Genomic DNA, 17779 nt, shown 5'->3' on the forward strand with positions numbered 1-17779 from the left:
TCCTGGGATTCTGAGTGAACCACTCAGCCCCACGAGACAGGGAGCTCTAGGGCAGACTCTGGCCAAGGGCAGCACCATTGCCTGGGGGGCTCAGCAGCAGAAACAGCACTTTTCCTCCCAAAACACTCATGAGAGGCAGATGAATACAATGACAGAGCTTGAAGCAAAGCCAGCCTGCAGGGCTGGGAGTTGTGCTTCTTGCAGGAATCCCTGTGACATGCTGGGCTGAGCTCTGGAGCACCCTCTGCCTCCCACGCCTCAGCTGCGGTGAACCGAAAAAAATGAGTTTATCAGACTTGAACCTGCATTTCTTCAGGACCTCCACTCCAGTGGAAGCTGCAAAACATTTTCTATAAATGAATTTACATAGAAATAAATAAGCCAGAGCTCCTTCCTGAGATGTCTGCTGTCACTTCCTCTCCAGCTCTGCCTTGGGTACATTTCTATAGAAGTTGGGTTCCTCACCCTCTCAGCTGGAGAGCAAGTGCCAATCATCATCAACTACAGGCTTCTTCCAGCAACTGTGGGAAAACTAGAAGTACCTGAAAGGTCAGAAGTTGGTGTTCACAGTTTGATCTGGGTTATGGAAAAAGTGCTGGAGTGAGGGAGCCGGGTCAGGTGCACTATGTAAAAAGACCCACATGTGGTGGTGGTTACCCTTAGCTGGATTGTACAGTGCATTTTGGGGGCAACTCTCCTTTTCTAGATCAGGGTAGCTCGTCATGGTGGTCTCTGCTGTATGGGGGAGTGGCTAAAAACAGTAATTTTGCTGCTGGAAGAAGTAATTTAAGTCACCCCTTGCAAAAGTGATGTAAAGCCCTTGTGTGGTGTAACTGGAGCTGTGGCCTGTCAAAAGCCAGGCAGGAAGGGGACAGGGAACCTAGATAAATAGGGGGGTGAGAGGGGTCGAGGCCACTCCTGCTGCATAAATCCTTACACAAACATAAGTGCCTCCAGGATGAGCCCATTGCCCAAACATGGATGCTCTGCCTTCAGCGTGGGGACGAGGAGCACTGAGGAGTGGGATGGCCCAGGATGCCTGGGACATACACAGTGAGGGGCTGGTGCTCAGGTTTTAGCACACACGGGATCCCTTGGATCCTTTCTCTGTCTCCCTGCAGTGACAATTTACATTTCCAAAGACAAAGGCAGCCCGGCCTCTCTCTGCATACATCACACTGATGGGAACAGCGTCAGTGGTTTCCACAGGTGTCAGGCAGCGATTTGTAATTCCAGGGCTCCTGCTGCTATCCCACAGTGATAACCCTGATCCCACCAAAGGCAGTGGACATGGAACTGCTGTTCTCTCAGCAGAGTGGGAGCAGGGTTGGGGCACGCTCAGCTTCCAGCTGGAAGTAGGGTGCTGGAGGGGACCCAGAGAGCATCATCCTTAGGCAGGCCCCCTAGACCCCCCAGCTGAGCTGCACCCAGGCAGCATTCCCACCTCCTCTTATTGCTCCTGATATTATTCATATTATTTTTGTGATGGAAACTTCAGTTCTGCTCTTAACTGCTTAAGACACAGCTATTTCCTCTGGACTGTTTCCACTGCCCACAAACCTGCCCACTTCTCAGCCTGGAAATCTGCCAGAACATCCACAGGCTGAGCGAGCTGGGCTCTGCAGCCTGGAGAACAGAAGGCTCCAGGAAAACCCCAGAGCCCCATCCAGTGCCTAAAGGGGCTCCAAGAGAGCTGGAGAGGGACTTGGGACAAGGGCCTGGAGCAACAGGACAGGGGCAATGGCTTTAAGCTGAAAGAGGAGAGATGTAGATTAGATATGGGGAGGAAATTCTTCCCTGTGAGGGTGGGGAGTCCCTGCCCCTGGAGCCCTGGCAGTGTCCAAGGCCAGGCTGGACGGGGCTTGGAGCAGCCTGGGACAGTGGGCATTGTCCCTGCCCACGGCAGGGGTGGCACGGGATGGGCTGTAAGCTCCGTCCCAAGCCGTGCCCGGGCGGCAGCGGGGCCGTACCTCGGCCGGGGCTGCCCGGGGCGGTGTCGGACCCGCGGGAGGCGGTCCCGGGGCCGGGGGCGGTACCGAGGGCGGTCCCGGGGCCGGGCCCGGCTCCGGGCGGGCCGAGAGGTGCCGAGGCATCGCCGTGCGAGCGGCGCCCCGTGTGCCTCCTGCGCCCCCGGCCAGCAGCCCCGGGCCGGGGCATGGAGGCGGCGCACAGCATCCCCGTGCTCGACGTTCTCCGCCGCTTCGGGGTCAGCGAGAGCTGCGGGCTCAGCCCGGAGCAGGTCCGCCGCAACCGGGACAAGTACGGCCCCAATGGTCAGTGCGGGAGCGCCGCGGGATGCGGGATGCGGGATGCGGGCGGGATGGGGCAGCGCTGACGGGACACCGGCATCCCGGCTGGGACCCTCCACCGGAGCCCAGCGGGACGGGCACCCGCAGCCTCCGCACCGACATCGGGGATGTGGACCCCCAAAGGTCCGGGGTGCTGCCGTGGGTGCCCCCGGAGCATCCTCCCGGCGCCGGCTGGGCGGAGGATCGGTGCGGATGTGCCGCGGGACACCTGTTGGTTAGGGCAGTATTTACTGGCTTCAATTAAAGGCTAATTACTGCGGCTCCGGGCGGCCAGGAACGTCGGCAATTAGCGGGGTGTTAATTCCGCTGGCGGAGTGACAGAAAGCGGGGAGGGCCAGTGATCTCTCGTTACCAGGAAGGAAAGAGGGGAAGGGCTCGTAGCCTCTGGGTGACAGAGGGAAGCCCCAAAACCAGCCGGGAGAGATGTGGATGCGGGGGGATTTGGCTCTGGCTGGGGATGTTGCTGTGGGACAGGGAGGTTGTGGGGACACTGTCCGTGTCCCAGCCCTGCCTGTGTCACACCGACCCGGGGCACCCTCTGCCAGCAGCTGCGCATTGCCACGGCGTTGAGAAGGGGAATTTTTCAAAGGTGTGTTTGGAAAGTGTTCAGTGTGCCCAGGAGGGGCTGGCTGCGGTGTCTGCGCCGACCCAGGTGATTTTAGGGTGGCTTTGTTCAGGTTGTGACCGAGGTCGCTCGTTAACTCTGCACGGGAAGCAGCAGCGTTTTAGGGTGGTTTGCTCCGGTGCTTTGGAGCAGCGAGTCCCTGCTCAAACTTCTGCAAGGCGATGAGTGTGTAAACTCTCCTGGGTTAGAGCTTGCGGCATCTGCTTTTTGCTTGATCCTCATGGATGAAGCTGAGGAAAGCCTGAGCGGATGCTGGCAGGATTGCTGTCAGCATTTCTGTTTGTTGGGAGGGCTGTGTTAGGTGGGATCAGAGGGCTGTGACTCCTCCAGCCCTGTGAGCAGCCGTCCTGTGCTGAGCTGTGCTCAGGGCCCCCATCCCACCAGTGCTCCCTGTCCCAGGGCACCTTCACCTCCATTCCCTGAGCCAGCATGGTCAGGGCTGGGCTCGGGAGCTCTTGCCATGGAGCACCTGCACAAGCTGCAAGCAGTGGAGCATCCCATCCGCCCCTGTTAGGCTTGGTTTTGGAGAGGGGCAGCTGGGCACCTGCCTGGTGAACTGGGAGGAGCCCCTCTGCTTTGGGGCCTGAAGGCAAAATACATCCTTAATGCAAAATACATCCTTATCAAACAGGTGCTTGATTTGATTTCAGAGTATAATCGCACCCAATTTCTGCACCGTGCCCTGGCCCCACAGGGACGTGTGGCAGGGTGCTCTGTGCTGTGCAGCAGGGTGTCACCGATGGGCATCACCATTGTGGGGCTCCTGGTGGCTTTGTCCCTCTGTTTGCCCAAGTGAATCATCACCACTGAGTCAGTCAGGCGTGTTGGCTGCTCAGTGGCACCGGGCTCTGCCTTGAGAAAGGGAGCTCAGAGGTGTGACGTAGGTGCAGGGCAAAGGGTTACTGGTGGCAATTAGTTTGCCTTTAATTTTTTTTTTTTCTTTTTGCTTCCTCCTCTTGCAAGCAGCAGCTCTGTACTCTCCTCGCTTGGCAGGTTCGTTTCCCCTGCACCCCCAGCACTGGCTTTCTCACAGGCTGCTGGTTCACTTCTGACTTTGGGGTATGCTGTGTTTTTCACCTTCCAAGCACAGCTCTGCAGCTCCTGTGCTGCACAGCTCGCAGTGATGTGCCTGAATGTTGAGAGCAGTGATGTGGGTAGTGCAACCCGCAGTGAAATGTGGTCGAAGGTTTTTAGGAATTCTGAATTTCCACAATTTCTGAGCAGTATTTATGTTTTTCTCATGGTGCAAAGTGAGACATAGAGAGTTTAAAACTACTTAAAACCATGCAGATAGGGACCTTGTGTGGTTTGCTTGGTATAAAACCTTGATTTTAAGCAAAAAGTGTTTTTTCTGCCAGCATGGTGAGAGCTTGGAGGTTGTGTTGTGGCAGCAGGTACCAACCTCCCTGGCTGTGCTGGGATACCCTTGGGTGTCCTGTTCAGGAGAGCTGCCTGGAGTGAGGGTGCCACAAAGGAGCAGCTGGTGACAGCGAGCTGAGCTTGGAGATGGGCTGTATTAAATTATATTTCAGTTTAGGTTTAAATTAAACTCTGGCAGCAGAAGTGTGGGGCAGTTTGGTGACTTGTTTGAGCTCGCACAGAAGAGGAAGAAAAATCTTGTGCTGCTCGAAGTGCAGAGCAGGCCTTAAGCTCCAGCTACTTTCATTTTCGCACCCTTCTGTCTCACATTCATTCATTTCCTTCTAATCTTGAACTCCAAACTGCCAGTGTGGTTGTGAATCACAATCTAAAATACATCATCCTTCTGAAAAACTGCCTCCTGACATGCTTCACAGAGCTGCTGGCTGCTGCCTTTTTATTGCATTTAAAAAAATACGAGCTGCAACGAGCTCTGACGTTAAGTGAGAAGCAGCTGTCATTGGTGTGACTGATATAAAATTATTTTATTTTTAGGGGGCGTTATTCTTTTGAGGCTGCAAATTGTTGTGTTTGTTTTTTTTTTTCCCATCCAATGCTCACAAACACATTTGCAGGAGGAAACAGAGAACAATACCGATTATTTGGTATCTCCAGTTCGTGGCTGGGGAGCCAAGCAGTGTGGTACAGATTACTGGAGTGGAAGAAGATATTTCTCCATTAGGAAGAGCTTGTGTTCTCGTTTCAGCTCTGTCATCAGTGCTGTCAGCGTGGCCTTTCATTTGCCAAGGAAACTGGAGAAGCCACAGAACATTTAGGTCTCACCATGGCAATTCTGAATCTCCCAAGTCAATTTTAATTAATAAATGCTTTGGATGTCTCACATGTGCTTGGCAGGTGCTTCCCTATTCCTCATCCCATCCACCAGCTCTAAGCTCCACAGGTTGCTTTTAGACCACAAAACTTAAAAAAAAAAAAAAAAAAAGGCCCAAACAAACAAAAATAACCAAATGCACATCTGTTATTTTATAACAGGCTGAGCAGGAGGGTCCGGGCATGCAAACATTTTCCTTCCTAAATGTAAAACCAGGAGCACAATTTCCCTGGAAATGATTTGAGTTTTGCCAAGGAACGACTGATGTAAACAGGAGTTGCTTCGTGGACAGACAAGTGATTTCTCTGTTTTAAATATAGCTCTGATTTGTCTCTTCTAAATGGATTTCTGAGTGTAAATGAGCATACATTTCAGGCAGGATATTGCTGGCATTAACGCGTACGCATAATTTTATTTGCTCCATCGGTAACCTAAATGGGCTGTGAATGTCAGCAGAGTCAAACTCGAGCCTTCGGCATAGGGGTGTTTATCTCATCTCGTGTTTCATCTCCTCTGACTCCGAAGCAGAAGCCCCGCTGCGGTTGGAAACTCAGCTGGGCAGGAGCATCCTGCCCATCCGCCCTCCCTGGGGGTCCCCATCCTCTCCTTTACCCTCCCTGCTGTGGGGTGACCCCACTGTGGTGCCTGATGCTCTGCAGGAACCTGCCTTGCTCCAGGTGTAGGTGTACCTGTGTCTGTGTTACTCAAACCAGCTCCAGCACCACGTCAGCTCAAAGCCCACCAGCAAATTGGCTTGGTTTTTGGTGGTTTTTTTGTCCCAACACACCTCCCTGTGTGTCTGTAAACCTCATTCAGGGTCCCCAAATCTTGGTGTTTGTTTTCCCGTCTGTGTGCTGAGCCTGCCTGGGCAGGAGGAGACACCCCCAAGCCCAAACCCAGCCTGGGCTGTGCTGCTGCTTCTCCCCAAACCCACCAAGGCTCATTCTCCAGGAGCTGCCATGAGCACACACCCGAGCCCCTGATCTTGCTAGAAACAGCACTGATAGGTGAATTTATGATTTATTTCCACCCTTTTCCCAGGGTGTGTGTGTACGTGGTGTCTGTGCCTGCTCCGCCTGCCGAGCGGGGCTTGACGTTGAATTAGCTGCTGGTTGCTAACGAGCCAAGGTTATGCTCCAGCTCCCTCTTGACAATAATAAAATAATAAAATAAAATAAAAAAAAAAAAAGAAATAGAATTTCTATTTCACGCTGAAATATTTGAGGTGGCAGTAAGGAGAGGAAAAGCAGCATTTTCTGACTCATCAAACTCTGCGCTCTGTTCCTCTGTGCATCGCCCACCTCTCCCACCCCCGAAACACACGCTTAGCAGTCTGATTCATAAACATGCTACGGGTTGTGGGGTTTTAGTTTTTTTTTTTTTCTCCTCCTCCAAACCCTTTCCCTGAGGAGAAATGCAGAGGCTTTCAAACCTTGCGAGCGCCTTCAAATTTGGGGAGAGACTACACAAAGTTTTGATAATTGACAAGGAAACTTGGGATTTTCATCTCTGTGCCATCCTCTGAGGGTACCTGCATTCACACCTACCTTTAAAAAACACTGTGAATCAAGAGCAATGTTCAGAAAAACTGACATCTGCTGTCTAAATGATGCAGGAACCAGGGAAGGAAGATTTGCAGGGCAAAAAGACACAGAAACTCTGCCGTAGGAGAAGAGATTGTGCCTGCAGGTCTTGTGTTTACCCCTGGGGTTGGTCTGCCTTGTGGCACAAGTGTTATTTCATGAATATTTTTATTTCATCGCTGGTTTTGAAGCTGGGGGTGGTAGAGCTGGTGCTACAGAATACTGATTTAAGAGGAGCTGGATGCACTGTGGGTGCCCAGATGCTGGCTTGGGATGTGCTGCTTCCAGTAAGGGGCTGGAACAAGTCCTCCAAAAACACCATTAGCAGCAAAATACCTCCCCTCCTCCCAGGGTAATCCTTGTCCCCAGTAATTCAGGTGTTTCTTTGGAAGTACTTTCTCCAGCCAGGAGTTCATGGCCATCCGAGAGCCATACTTGCCATCACCACAAAATCACACCTCTGCTCTTTGCCATTTCAGCACCATTGGTCTTTCTGCATGTTTTAAACCTTTTCTTATCTCCAGATCTGATTTGAAGTGTTCCATTTCTGTGGTCATCTTCCCTCAGGGTAAATCCTGGAAAAATCCTATTGATGTTTCTGTTGCAAGTAAGTTTTCCCTTTCTAAAGCTTCCCTCAAGCCCATTTTTCCTTGAGTAAAAAGCATCACTCCATGCTGTTGCTTTCTTCCTCCCAAGGAGAATTTTAATTTTTGAGAAGCATCCAAGCTTGCTGCCTTTTCGCTCTGCTTTTGATCTGCTCCTGCAGAAGGGATGGTGTGAGAACAGGAGGCTCCTGGCTGTGGGTTGGGTCTGTCCTGGCACAGCCACAGCCCAGGTGATGCCTCTGGCATGGACCCCACAAGTACATCCCTGACAAGGGGCCAGGATTGGAAATTCTGGCACAAAGCAGGGCTGAGCAAGGGAGACTTCAAGTGACTTAAAGCAGATGGTGGTTGTTCCTGGTGGTGACAGCTGCCCTGTGCAGCTCTCAAAGACTGTGGCTCATCCTCTATGCACAAAACCTCCCTGGAGAGCAGTGTTCCCAGTGCTGGCCTGAGATTTGCATCAGGGATCTGAACTGGCCATCAAAAGGCATCAGAAACCTCACAGGGCTGCTGGCAGCCCCGAGGTGCTTCTGTTTCCATAGCCCTGAAAAATGAGGTGGTTTGATGCTTTTTCATATGCTCAAACCTCTGGAGGAGCCAGCTTTGATATTTTTCTCCCACACACAGCGCTTGCAGAGTCAGTTGGGATGCTGATACCTCTCCAAAATATTGTTGGGGATTTTTCTTTTTAGTGTTATTTTTTGTAAGTTATGAGCCAGATGTTGAGTGTTTGCATCCTGTGCCTTCTTCCCAGCTGCTGCTGTCCCACTCCTGGGGAAGGGGCTCCTCCCAGTGAGGCATTGCTGAGGCTGGACCAGCCTCAAAACCCTTCTCTTGCTCCATCGAGTCACCTGGAGGGCCAGTGGATGCTCCATCCTCGTTACTGTTTTCAGGGCTGTTGAAAGAAGGACTGAGAAGTTAAGAGCAACCCCTGGGCTGTATTCCATGGGGGCTTAGGGCAGTAAAAGCAGAATAACAAACCTCTTTGGGCAGGTAATGCCGGGCATGTGGGTGCTGCCAATGCACAAGGATGCTCTAGAATTCCTGCTTGCTGTTTTCCATGGGAGGAGCCCCTCAGGGCACTCAGGCAGTGCTCCCTGCCCAGTCCCTTGCTTCTCTCTGCTGATCACGAGCAGTGGAGCTGCAGAGATGGAGTTGTTTCCTCCTGGGCTGGCTGGTGGGATGTGGATGCATGGATGGGCTGGAAGAGTGTTCCAGAGGGGAGGCTCTGGGAGTGGGATGTGGAGCAGGAGCTGAGCAGGGTGATGTTTTCTGGCACCCATGGTTTCAGTTACAAGGTAGAAATACTAAGGCAGGTCATGATTATTGGAAGAGTGTTGGGTTTTTCTGATTGCTTTTTTATCTTTTCTTTCTTTCCCAACCCCCTCTTTTCAGCCCCTTTTTTCCCCTTCCCCTGGTTCTCAGGTAGCACACAGGGATGACCTCCCATGGCACCTCAGATGGGGGAAGGCAAAGCAGGCAGCTCCTCCTGCTCAACTGGAGCACCTTGGGCAGGAGAAGCAGCTGATGCTGAGGGCACTGGGATGTCTGGAAGGGATGGATGCAGGAGAAGGGGCCTGTGGCCACTCTGGGTGGGTGGGTGGCAGCAGGACAGAGCTGTCTGGGGGTTCAGTCCCACCCAGTGCAAATTAATACACAGAAAACTCAGAAAGCACCAACTCTACAGCCTGTTTATTATTCTGCAGCTGATAATATTTTTTTTGGTGGTGTTGTTACTCACGATTTTTTTTCCCCCTTGTGTTTAAGTGTTGGTAGCACTGGAAGTAAAAATATAACAATCACCTATATTTAAAAAAAAAAAAAATCCCCAGCTGCTCAGTGGAGCTGCTGTTGGTACCAGGTACCTCTCTGGAAAACAGGTAGCAGAGATCTGGAAGTGTAGAACTGTTGAAAAAAAAACAAAAACCCGGAGCCAAAAAGCAGTCGAGAAAACTGTGGTTACTCCAGTATTTCCATGACGTGCACCGGAGGCTCCTCCGTGGGTGGTTAACCCCTGGCAGCCGGGCTGCAGCAGCTCCTGCTCCCCCTCCTGCCCTGGAGGCTCCCTATTCTCCTTATTCCCACCAGGATTGATGCTGGTGGGTTCCTCTCCACGCTCTGGCTCCGTGGGTGACTCACCTTAGTCGAGGCAGTCATCTCCTGAAGGAAGGGTCACATCTGAGTCCAGAGTGTTGCTCTTTTGAAGGGACTCTGAATTAATCCTTGCCAGCGATTAACCTCGTGTCTACAACAAGCATTTGCTGGTTCGCTGTGGGAACCTCCCAGTTTTTGAGGTTTGGCTGCTCGTTATCACTCTGTAAAAAGCCTTTTCTCTTTCTCACCCGCCGAGGTGATGAGGCTGTGGTCACGCTGTGGTTTGGTGGTGATCCCATCTGCCCCTGTGCCGCCTGGTCCAGCACATCCCTGGACACTCAGGACATGTGGTGGCATCAATTTGTGACCTGTGATGGCTGAAATCCGAAGTGTTGTACCTCTTGTTAAAGTCTAGATCTATGGTAGCCCTAAACCTATGTGTCACTGAGTGCTCTGATCATCAGAATCCTCCTAAGATTTAAATGCTCAGAAATCTGCTGGATGTGCTGATGCAGGTCCTGGCTTTGTACCCTCTGGTCCTACCTGAACTCAATTCGACATCCCTTTTGAAATTTTATATACGTTTGTCATTTGAGATTGTACATGTGTGTCCCATTTGAGAGTAACATATGTCCAATCTGAGATTTTTATATATATACAGATATATATCCCATTTGATATTTTATATATGTATATAATTTCCCATTTGAGATTATATGTATTTTTATTTGATAACCAACTAATATAACTTCTTAATCCACTGATAATTTATATATATATACACACACATATATCCCATTTGAGATTATATGTATTATTTGATAACCAGCTAATATAATTTATTAACCCACTGATAACTTACATATATATATACACACATATATCTCATTTGAGATTATATATATATATGTCCTATTTAATAACCAACTAATATGACTTATTAACTCACTGATAACTTTATATATATATATATATATATATATACACGCATATACCCCATTTGAGATTTTATATATGCATATAATTTCCCATTTGGGATTATATATGTCTTATTTGATAACCAGCTATATAACTTATTAACCCACTGATAATTTTTATATATATATATATATATCTCCCATTTGAGACTGTATACATGTATATAATTTTCGCTGTGAGATTATATATATAATTTCCCATTTGAGCTTATATATATATATGTCTTATTTGACAACCAGCTAATATAATTTACTAACTCACTGATAAGTTCCAGTGATAAGTTTTATATATACATATACATACACATATACATACATTCATACACATATATACACATATATATACACATAGAGACATCCATTCATCTATATCTATATCTAAATCTATATCTAGCTATATATCTATATGCCTGTATCTGTATCATCTATATCTATATATCTATAGAGATTTTTTTTTTTTTTTTTTGCCAGTCACTGCAGGACACCTTTGAACAAAAGACCCCTTTATGGAGGGAAAACAGAGCCCGGGCAGTAAATAGCACTGGTCTGTCCCGTGGGGAGGTGGCGGATCCCCCGGAGGGTGACAGCGCTGGCCCCGGCAGGGTCGCGGTCCCCGGCGGCGGTGCGATGTTTTGGGCAGGAAATCCGCTCCTTGCTCCTGCCTGTCCCCTGTGCCCCCTGGGTTCCTGCCCGCGGTATTTTTGCTTCGGGTGTTTCCTGCTATTTAAAGGCCTCGCTGTGTTCTCTGGCCGAGCGCTGGGCTGTGCCCTGGCGACACCCGCGGTGTCCCCAGAGCCACCGGCGGTGCCAGGCGGGACACAGACCCCGCGGCTGCCCCGTGTCCTCCCGGGGGGTGAATGTGCCAAAACGCCTGGTTTTCTTTGGGGTTTTTCGCCTATCTTCCCGGAGAAACTCCCTGGAGCACTCGCAGAGCCGTCCTCAGAGCACTTGGAAGGCTCCGGGTTTTGGTGTTAGATCTGTGCTTTATTATACTTAAAAAAAAAACTATAACTAAATAATTATACATAAATAGGGTTTGGGGGATGTGGGTTTTTTCTTTTTTTTTAAGTTTTTATTTGCTTTGTTTCGTTGCTTTTGTTTGGTTGGTTTTGTTTGGTTGGTATTGTGGGGTGGTTTTGTTTGTTGTTTGTTTTTCTGTTATTATTATTATTACTATTACTATTGATGTTTCTTCTTCTGGTTTGGAAACAGTTTTCCTTGCATCTCTTGGCGATAAAAATCGCTTGTTTTTTGGGCAGGCTGGGGATGGGGGAGATCCTCTCCCCTTTTGCCCTGGGGCAGTGAAAGCTCCGCGATGTCCCCGGGCTCTGCCGTGGCCGAATCCGCCGGGATTTGGGATTTTCCAGCCGGAGTTTGCGGAGCAGGAGCCGGGCAGCCCGAGGTCGGGATAACCCTCCCTTCACCTGCCTGTTTGCACTTTCCTTTTTTTTTTTTTTTTTTTTTTTTTTTTTTTCCATTTTGTAACCTCCCGAGTCAACAGAAGGGCTAAATTAAGGAGTATGTGGGGAGTGAGTGGAAAAGTAAAAATGAGAAAGGCTGGCTCAGCAGGGCGGGAGAGGGGAAGTGATGGAGCTCTGGTTCTGCTCTGCTTCCCCTCGGGTCATCTTTGGGCTGTCCTTTGGGGTTTTTCTGGGCTTTTCTGTGCTTTGAGAGCCACGGTGACCCAGGAGAAGGAGCTGCTCTGCAGTGCTGCTTCAGGCCTGTTCTGGGCTTCCTCTTCTCTTTATAAAGTCTAATTCAAATTATTCTTCCCCTTTTCACACAAATATATTTATTTCCATATTCCATATATATGATTTTATCCTCATGCACAAATATATGTTTATATCATGTATGTATATATATGTATCATATCTCATCTTTATAGTCATGCACACAGATATTATACATATTTGGAAGGGGATTATTGAAACTAAAACACCCTAGAAGGGACTCGTATTTCCAGGGATTTACAAGAATGACATACTCATTCATCAAGGAAAGGAACTCCTTCAACTACACAGAAATGTGTGATCCTCAGAGAGTTCATCCATGAAAAAGTATTGATTGTCCAACTTGCCCCTTTTTCCCATCCAGAAAAACAGATCTTTTCTATCCTACAGATAGAAATTTTTTTCTTCTGATATAATCCAAACTAAGGGCTGGATAGACTTCATTTTCCATGAAAACTCATCCAAGAGGCTTGCTGAAAATAGACTGTTCTCTGAGAACAGATACCAGAAAAAGCAAAGGGAGGGCTGGGGGCAGGTCATCTGGGGCAAGGAGTTCTGCAAAATAAATTAACAACTGATAATCTCATTTTGAGTTAAAAGCAGCTCGTTAGCACCCTTCTGGGTCGGGGGCTGCAGCACCCTGCAGAGACACTGGATGTATTTTGTCATCCTGATTTCATTTGTCATGGGCGATGGGTTGGGGATGAGATGCCATGTCCAAGTTGATATTCCCCACAGGTTTGCCATGACGGAACCATTTCCTCCAGAAAACAAACAAATGGAAAAAATGCTCCAACCCAAGTCCCTCCAGACCACAGCACAGTGAGGATGGAGCTGAATCCACTGAGCCCCGAGTTGGGGCAGGGAACATTTCCACCCCAGTGTTCACAGTCTGGGGGTTCACACCTCATAAATGCCCAGTTTGTGCCCTGGGGGTTGGCTGCAACAGCAGCAGGGTTGATTCAAACATATATGGATTAAAACATAGCAGTTAAAACAAACATCAGCTTTTGGAGGGGTCAGGGTGAGCAGGTTCCTCATCTTGGCAGGGAAGGGGGAAAGATGTGGTTTGGATTTAAAAGCAATATCCTGTAGCTCTTCTTGCCTGTTTTTTTTCTTTCTTTCTTTTTAAAACTGACGCTGCAGGTTTGGGACTTTATCTCAGTAACTTTAGGTACGTTTGTAATGTGATTTCTTATTTCTGTTTCTTACTTATTTTTATTATTTATTGACATGCAAATGTGATATCCTTAATGGGTGGCTTACAGCCTCATGGAAGTTGCTTGTCTCAGTGTAAAGGGACATTGGAGCTGGTCCTTGGGGAGGCAGTTTTGCTGTTCTCCCATGAGCACAGCAGCATTTGCTGTGTTCTGAGCAGCATTTCTCCTCCAGAATCACATACATCCCTTTGGAAAAATGCATCCTACTCTCATTTTCTTACCTGGAGTCTTTTCAGCTCAAAGATTTTTGGGGAAAAATAGGATTTTTCTTAAATCCTTTGGGATTTTTGGAAAAAAAAAATCCCAAACACGGTCCCACCTTGTTCTTTCCCAATTCTTGCAGAATTCAGCTGAAAGGCTCAGCCCAATTTTTGGTTCCTCCCCTGGGGTGTTTGAATCCTTCCTGGGGCTGGGCACTCTGAGCTGACCTGGCAGTGGGGGCATCACTGGGGCTCCTGGCACTGCCACCTCTGCAGCTCCCTGTGCTTGGTTTCCTAAACTGCTTCCTAGCACTGCCAGGAAAATGTTACCAAGATTTTTTTGTGAGCTGTGAGTGACCAGTTTGTCCAGTGTGCCTGGAGAGGGTACAAATCCCCCACTGCCCTGTCCCCTGGCCTGGCTCTGGGTGGCAACTGAGCATCTCAAGGATGTGAGGAGCAGCCAAGGGCAGGAGGCTGCAGCAGAGCCCAAAACACTGAGAGAACATTACTGGCCAAAAATTCCCAATTCACTTCACTCTAAGCTGAAAAATTCGGTTTAGGGCGATAAAGGAGGAAATAAAACGATATTTCTAGGGCGGAGGAAGAGAATATATTGAAGTTGCAGCATGTCCCTTGATTTGGGTTGTGGTAATTTTGGCAGAAGGTTCCCAGGTGAGGCAGGAGTCACTCCCTTGCCTTTCCCTGCAGTTATGGAAAGGGTCTGCTTGAATTAGAGGTAGGAAGAAGCAAAAAACACCCAACACGACGCCAAAACTAAAAAAATCCACCGAACCTTTCGCTTTATTTTCTTCAAGCTCCTGTAGTGGTTGTGGGGGTTTTGGTTTGTTTTCTTCTTTTTCCAAAACCGTTACTATTTAAATGCAGATTTTTAGCTTTTCCACCCGGGAGCCGGAGCTGGAAATTCTTTCCACTGCGTTGGTGCAGGAGGGAACAAACCGCTGCTTTTAGTTTGCTCAAATAATCCATCCCTGGCTGGAGCCACGGGTTTCCTCCTTCCCGCTCCCTCCCACTCCCAAAGCGATCCTGGGATCTGCTGATGGGGACAGGGGTGAGGGGACATCACCCTGAAATCCATTTCCCTGAAGATTTTCCTTTAAATTCCTCCAAGACTTCGTTCTTGCAGACGCCACATGGGCGCTGGAGCAGCAAACCCAAGGGGCAGCTTCATTTTTTCAGAGCAAAACGGGTGAAATCCTCTGGCCTTGCTTTCCTGGCATTAAGGAAAGGAGGTGGGATATTGGCAGGGAACCGATTTGCTTTTCTCCGTGGCATGGGAGGAGGATGCTCAGGGCTGGGAGAGTTTATGGCCCTGGCCCCTCAACTGCAGGGAAGGGAACCTTGAGCTGCCCAACATTTTGGGGATGAGCCATTTCCAAGATTAAAGGAAGGGACGTTTAAAGTGGGATGGGTGGGGCTTTCCTTATTTATTTCACATGGCTTCTTGGCCCGTTGGTCTGATGCCACACTCCCTCCTCCGTTCCTGTTTCCCTCTCCCTGGGCAGTGGGGCTTGGTGGTGGGGTCTGATTTCCTGGGGAGGAGGAGAGACTGTTGGGCTGGGTTTGCTCGGTACTTTGCTGCTCTTGGGGGGCACATCAGGATAACTGCACTTCCTAGTCCCTGAGCTGCTGAGATCAGCTCAGCTGGCCAAACAGGGAACAAAGGAGCCTTTCAGTTTTCCCCCTCTGGCTGCTGCAGTGGGGCTGTGGGTGCCCCCAGTTCCCCACTGGGACCCCGTCACTGTCCTGGGGGGATCCATGGTGCTGGCTGGGTTCAGAACCTGTGAGTTTGGAGGAGCAGTGTGAGGGGAGGATGAGCAGCTGGTCTGGAGCTCTGTCTGCCCCAGGAGGCTTTGTGACCCAGAGCAGAAAGTTTTGGGGCTGAATTTTTTGCCAGCCATTGGCAGCGTCCAGCTGCCAGTGAGGAAAATGGTTGGATCATCTTACCCTAAAGCATGGAAAACAGCAAGGATGTTTCTGGCCCTTAAACCCCTGCTATCTATCCTCATGTGCTACTCACCCACCCCAAGCTGCTGCTATCCCCAGCTGGCCTGAATTTGCTTATTTTTGGGCTGGGGGATCCCCCAGTCAGAAGGGTTCTGGGTTTTTGTAAAGTGCAAGGCATGGCTGGAGCAGGGGTGAACACTGAGGAATTACAGGAACAGCAAACCAGTGGTGTTTGCCATGGGAGGAGGGGCGTTGTATCTCCTTTTATTTTATCTTTCTGATGCCTTTTGAAGCAGCCCTGAATGAGTGGCTGTCGCTGGTGTGAGCAAACCTCACCTGGCACACAGGAAAAAGCAGCTGTGGGGCGATAGGCAAATAAGGTGCTGGGGCTGGAGGGCCTCCCCACCCACGGCACACCCAGAGCCACCAGTGTCTCCTGTCTGGAGGGGAAGGCACAAGAGGAAACCACCCGTGGCTTTGGCACCAGCTCCTTGGGGGCGGTGGAGGGCAGGGGAAGGGCTGGATCCTCTGGGAGCAGGCTGTGGTGCAGAGCAGAGCTTGGCCACGTGGCACAAGGATGGGGATGGATGTTGGCAGTGTTGAAGCCAGCTTGGCCAGGGCTTGGAGCAACCTGGGATAGCGGGAGGTGTCCCTGCCCAAAGCAGGGGGCTGGAACAGGATGATCTTTAGGGTCCCTTCCAACCCAAACCATTCTGTTGTGATTCTGTGTGTGGTTTTGAATGCAGGGACATTTCCCGTGTTCCTTGGGTGGCACAGCTGGAAATGCTGGCTGCTGCAGGCCTGTGGGCTCACGTGCTCTCCCTGCAGCTGTGCCCACCCAGGGCTGTCATTTCCACGTGGGGGTGGTTGGGGTCAGTGACAGCAGCCCCTCGCTGTGCTGGGTCTCGGGTGGCTGCTTGGCTCTTGGGGTTTAACACATGGGGCTTTTCTGCTGGAAGGATCCGTGAGCTTTGGGGTGTGTTTGCCCCCCATCTTGGTGCTGTAGCCCTGGGGGTGTGGGTCCAGTTTCTGCTCCCAGAGGCAGAGGGTGAGGGAGGCCAAGCAGAGCCACCTCCTGCCCTGGCACATGGGTGGGATGGGAGGTGCAGGGCTGGCTGCAGGGATGCAGCGGTGCTGGGGCACAAAGGGAAGTCGTGTGGGTGATTTCAGTCATACACAGCACTTGGATCCCTGTGTTTTGTCCTTTGGGTGCAGCAGGGAGCATTAGCACCCTTAGGCTTTTGAGTGTTTGTCATCCCAGATAACACCAAAACAGCCGGGCACGCAGCTTGCAAACACTGCTTTTCACACTCCTCACCTCGATTATGAGGAACAGCCCCACACTCCATCCTCGGGTGGGATTTATGGGCTGGGTGTGTGTTAAAACACCCCGGCAAACCTGTCCTGGTCGTGCAGCCCAGCAGTTCAGTGCAGTGCTGGCTGTCAGCGGGGATGAGGCAGAGCAGACATCCCTCCAGGATGGGATCCTTCCCGTGCAGCCTGCCCGGGGAAAGGCAGCCAGTTAAAATAACAGTTTATCCTGCCTGGTGTCTTGGGGGATGGTGGAAGGATCCCAGAGCAGCCCTGCCTGGGCTCCTGCTTTCTGTCACAGGACAGGAGCTGCTCTCCCAGCTGGGGTTGGTTCAGGGTTTTCTCACTCTTTTGATTACTATTTTACTGCCTGTCAGCAAAGTCCAAAGGAATTGGATGCATCCCTTATTTTGTGCATCCCTTATTTTGCACATCCATTTCCCCTTCCTTGCATATGGGAAAAGATATTAAAGGCAAGGGAAAAAAAAAAAAAAGTGATTACAACATAGAAATATAGCTTGAATTAAGTTATTACAACAGAAAGCTGGGCCTGGGTGTGATTGTCATCATTATTCTCCCAGAGGGCATCGTGCTCTTCCCACATCATTTGGAGGCAGAAGTTTCCCATGAGGGAAATCTGATTTTATCCAAGGGAATCTCCTGAAATGGTGAGGGGAAAATGGAGCTTCAGTGCTCACCCTGCAGGATGTCTGCTGTTGTGGATTGCACCCTGGACCTAAATGTGCACCAGGGGCTGCTTTGCCACATGCTGCTGGCCTGGGACAGTGTCACCTTGTGCCTCACCCTCCCCAGAAGCAGAAGGGATGCAGTGCCTCAGTGCAGGACGGAGAAACCCCGGCCGCTGTAGGGATGTGCTCCAGGGATTTTTGCTCCTGTTGCAGCAGG

The 17779-nt window shown here is 50.1% G+C and overlaps 1 protein-coding gene across 4 annotated transcripts in view; it reads left to right on the forward strand.

The window, feature by feature from the left end:
* The first annotated feature begins 450 nt into the window (after window positions 1-450).
* Window positions 451-17779, forward strand: part of ATP2A3 (ATPase sarcoplasmic/endoplasmic reticulum Ca2+ transporting 3) — a 55565-nt gene continuing 38236 nt past the window's right edge. For 2 of the 4 annotated variants that reach the window (XM_066333183.1, XM_066333184.1), the window contains exon 1: window positions 2053-2273. In XM_066333183.1, the coding sequence (XP_066189280.1) occupies window positions 2156-2273 (118 nt within the window). In that variant the 5' untranslated portion in view covers window positions 2053-2155. Of the gene's footprint in view, window positions 550-2050; window positions 2274-17779 lie in introns of those variants that run through there. The other 2 variants (XM_066333182.1, XM_066333181.1) reach the window with 2 other exon arrangements.

This window comes from Sylvia atricapilla, chromosome 20 (genome assembly GCF_009819655.1).
Source record: "Sylvia atricapilla isolate bSylAtr1 chromosome 20, bSylAtr1.pri, whole genome shotgun sequence".
NCBI lineage: Eukaryota > Metazoa > Chordata > Aves > Passeriformes > Sylviidae > Sylvia > Sylvia atricapilla.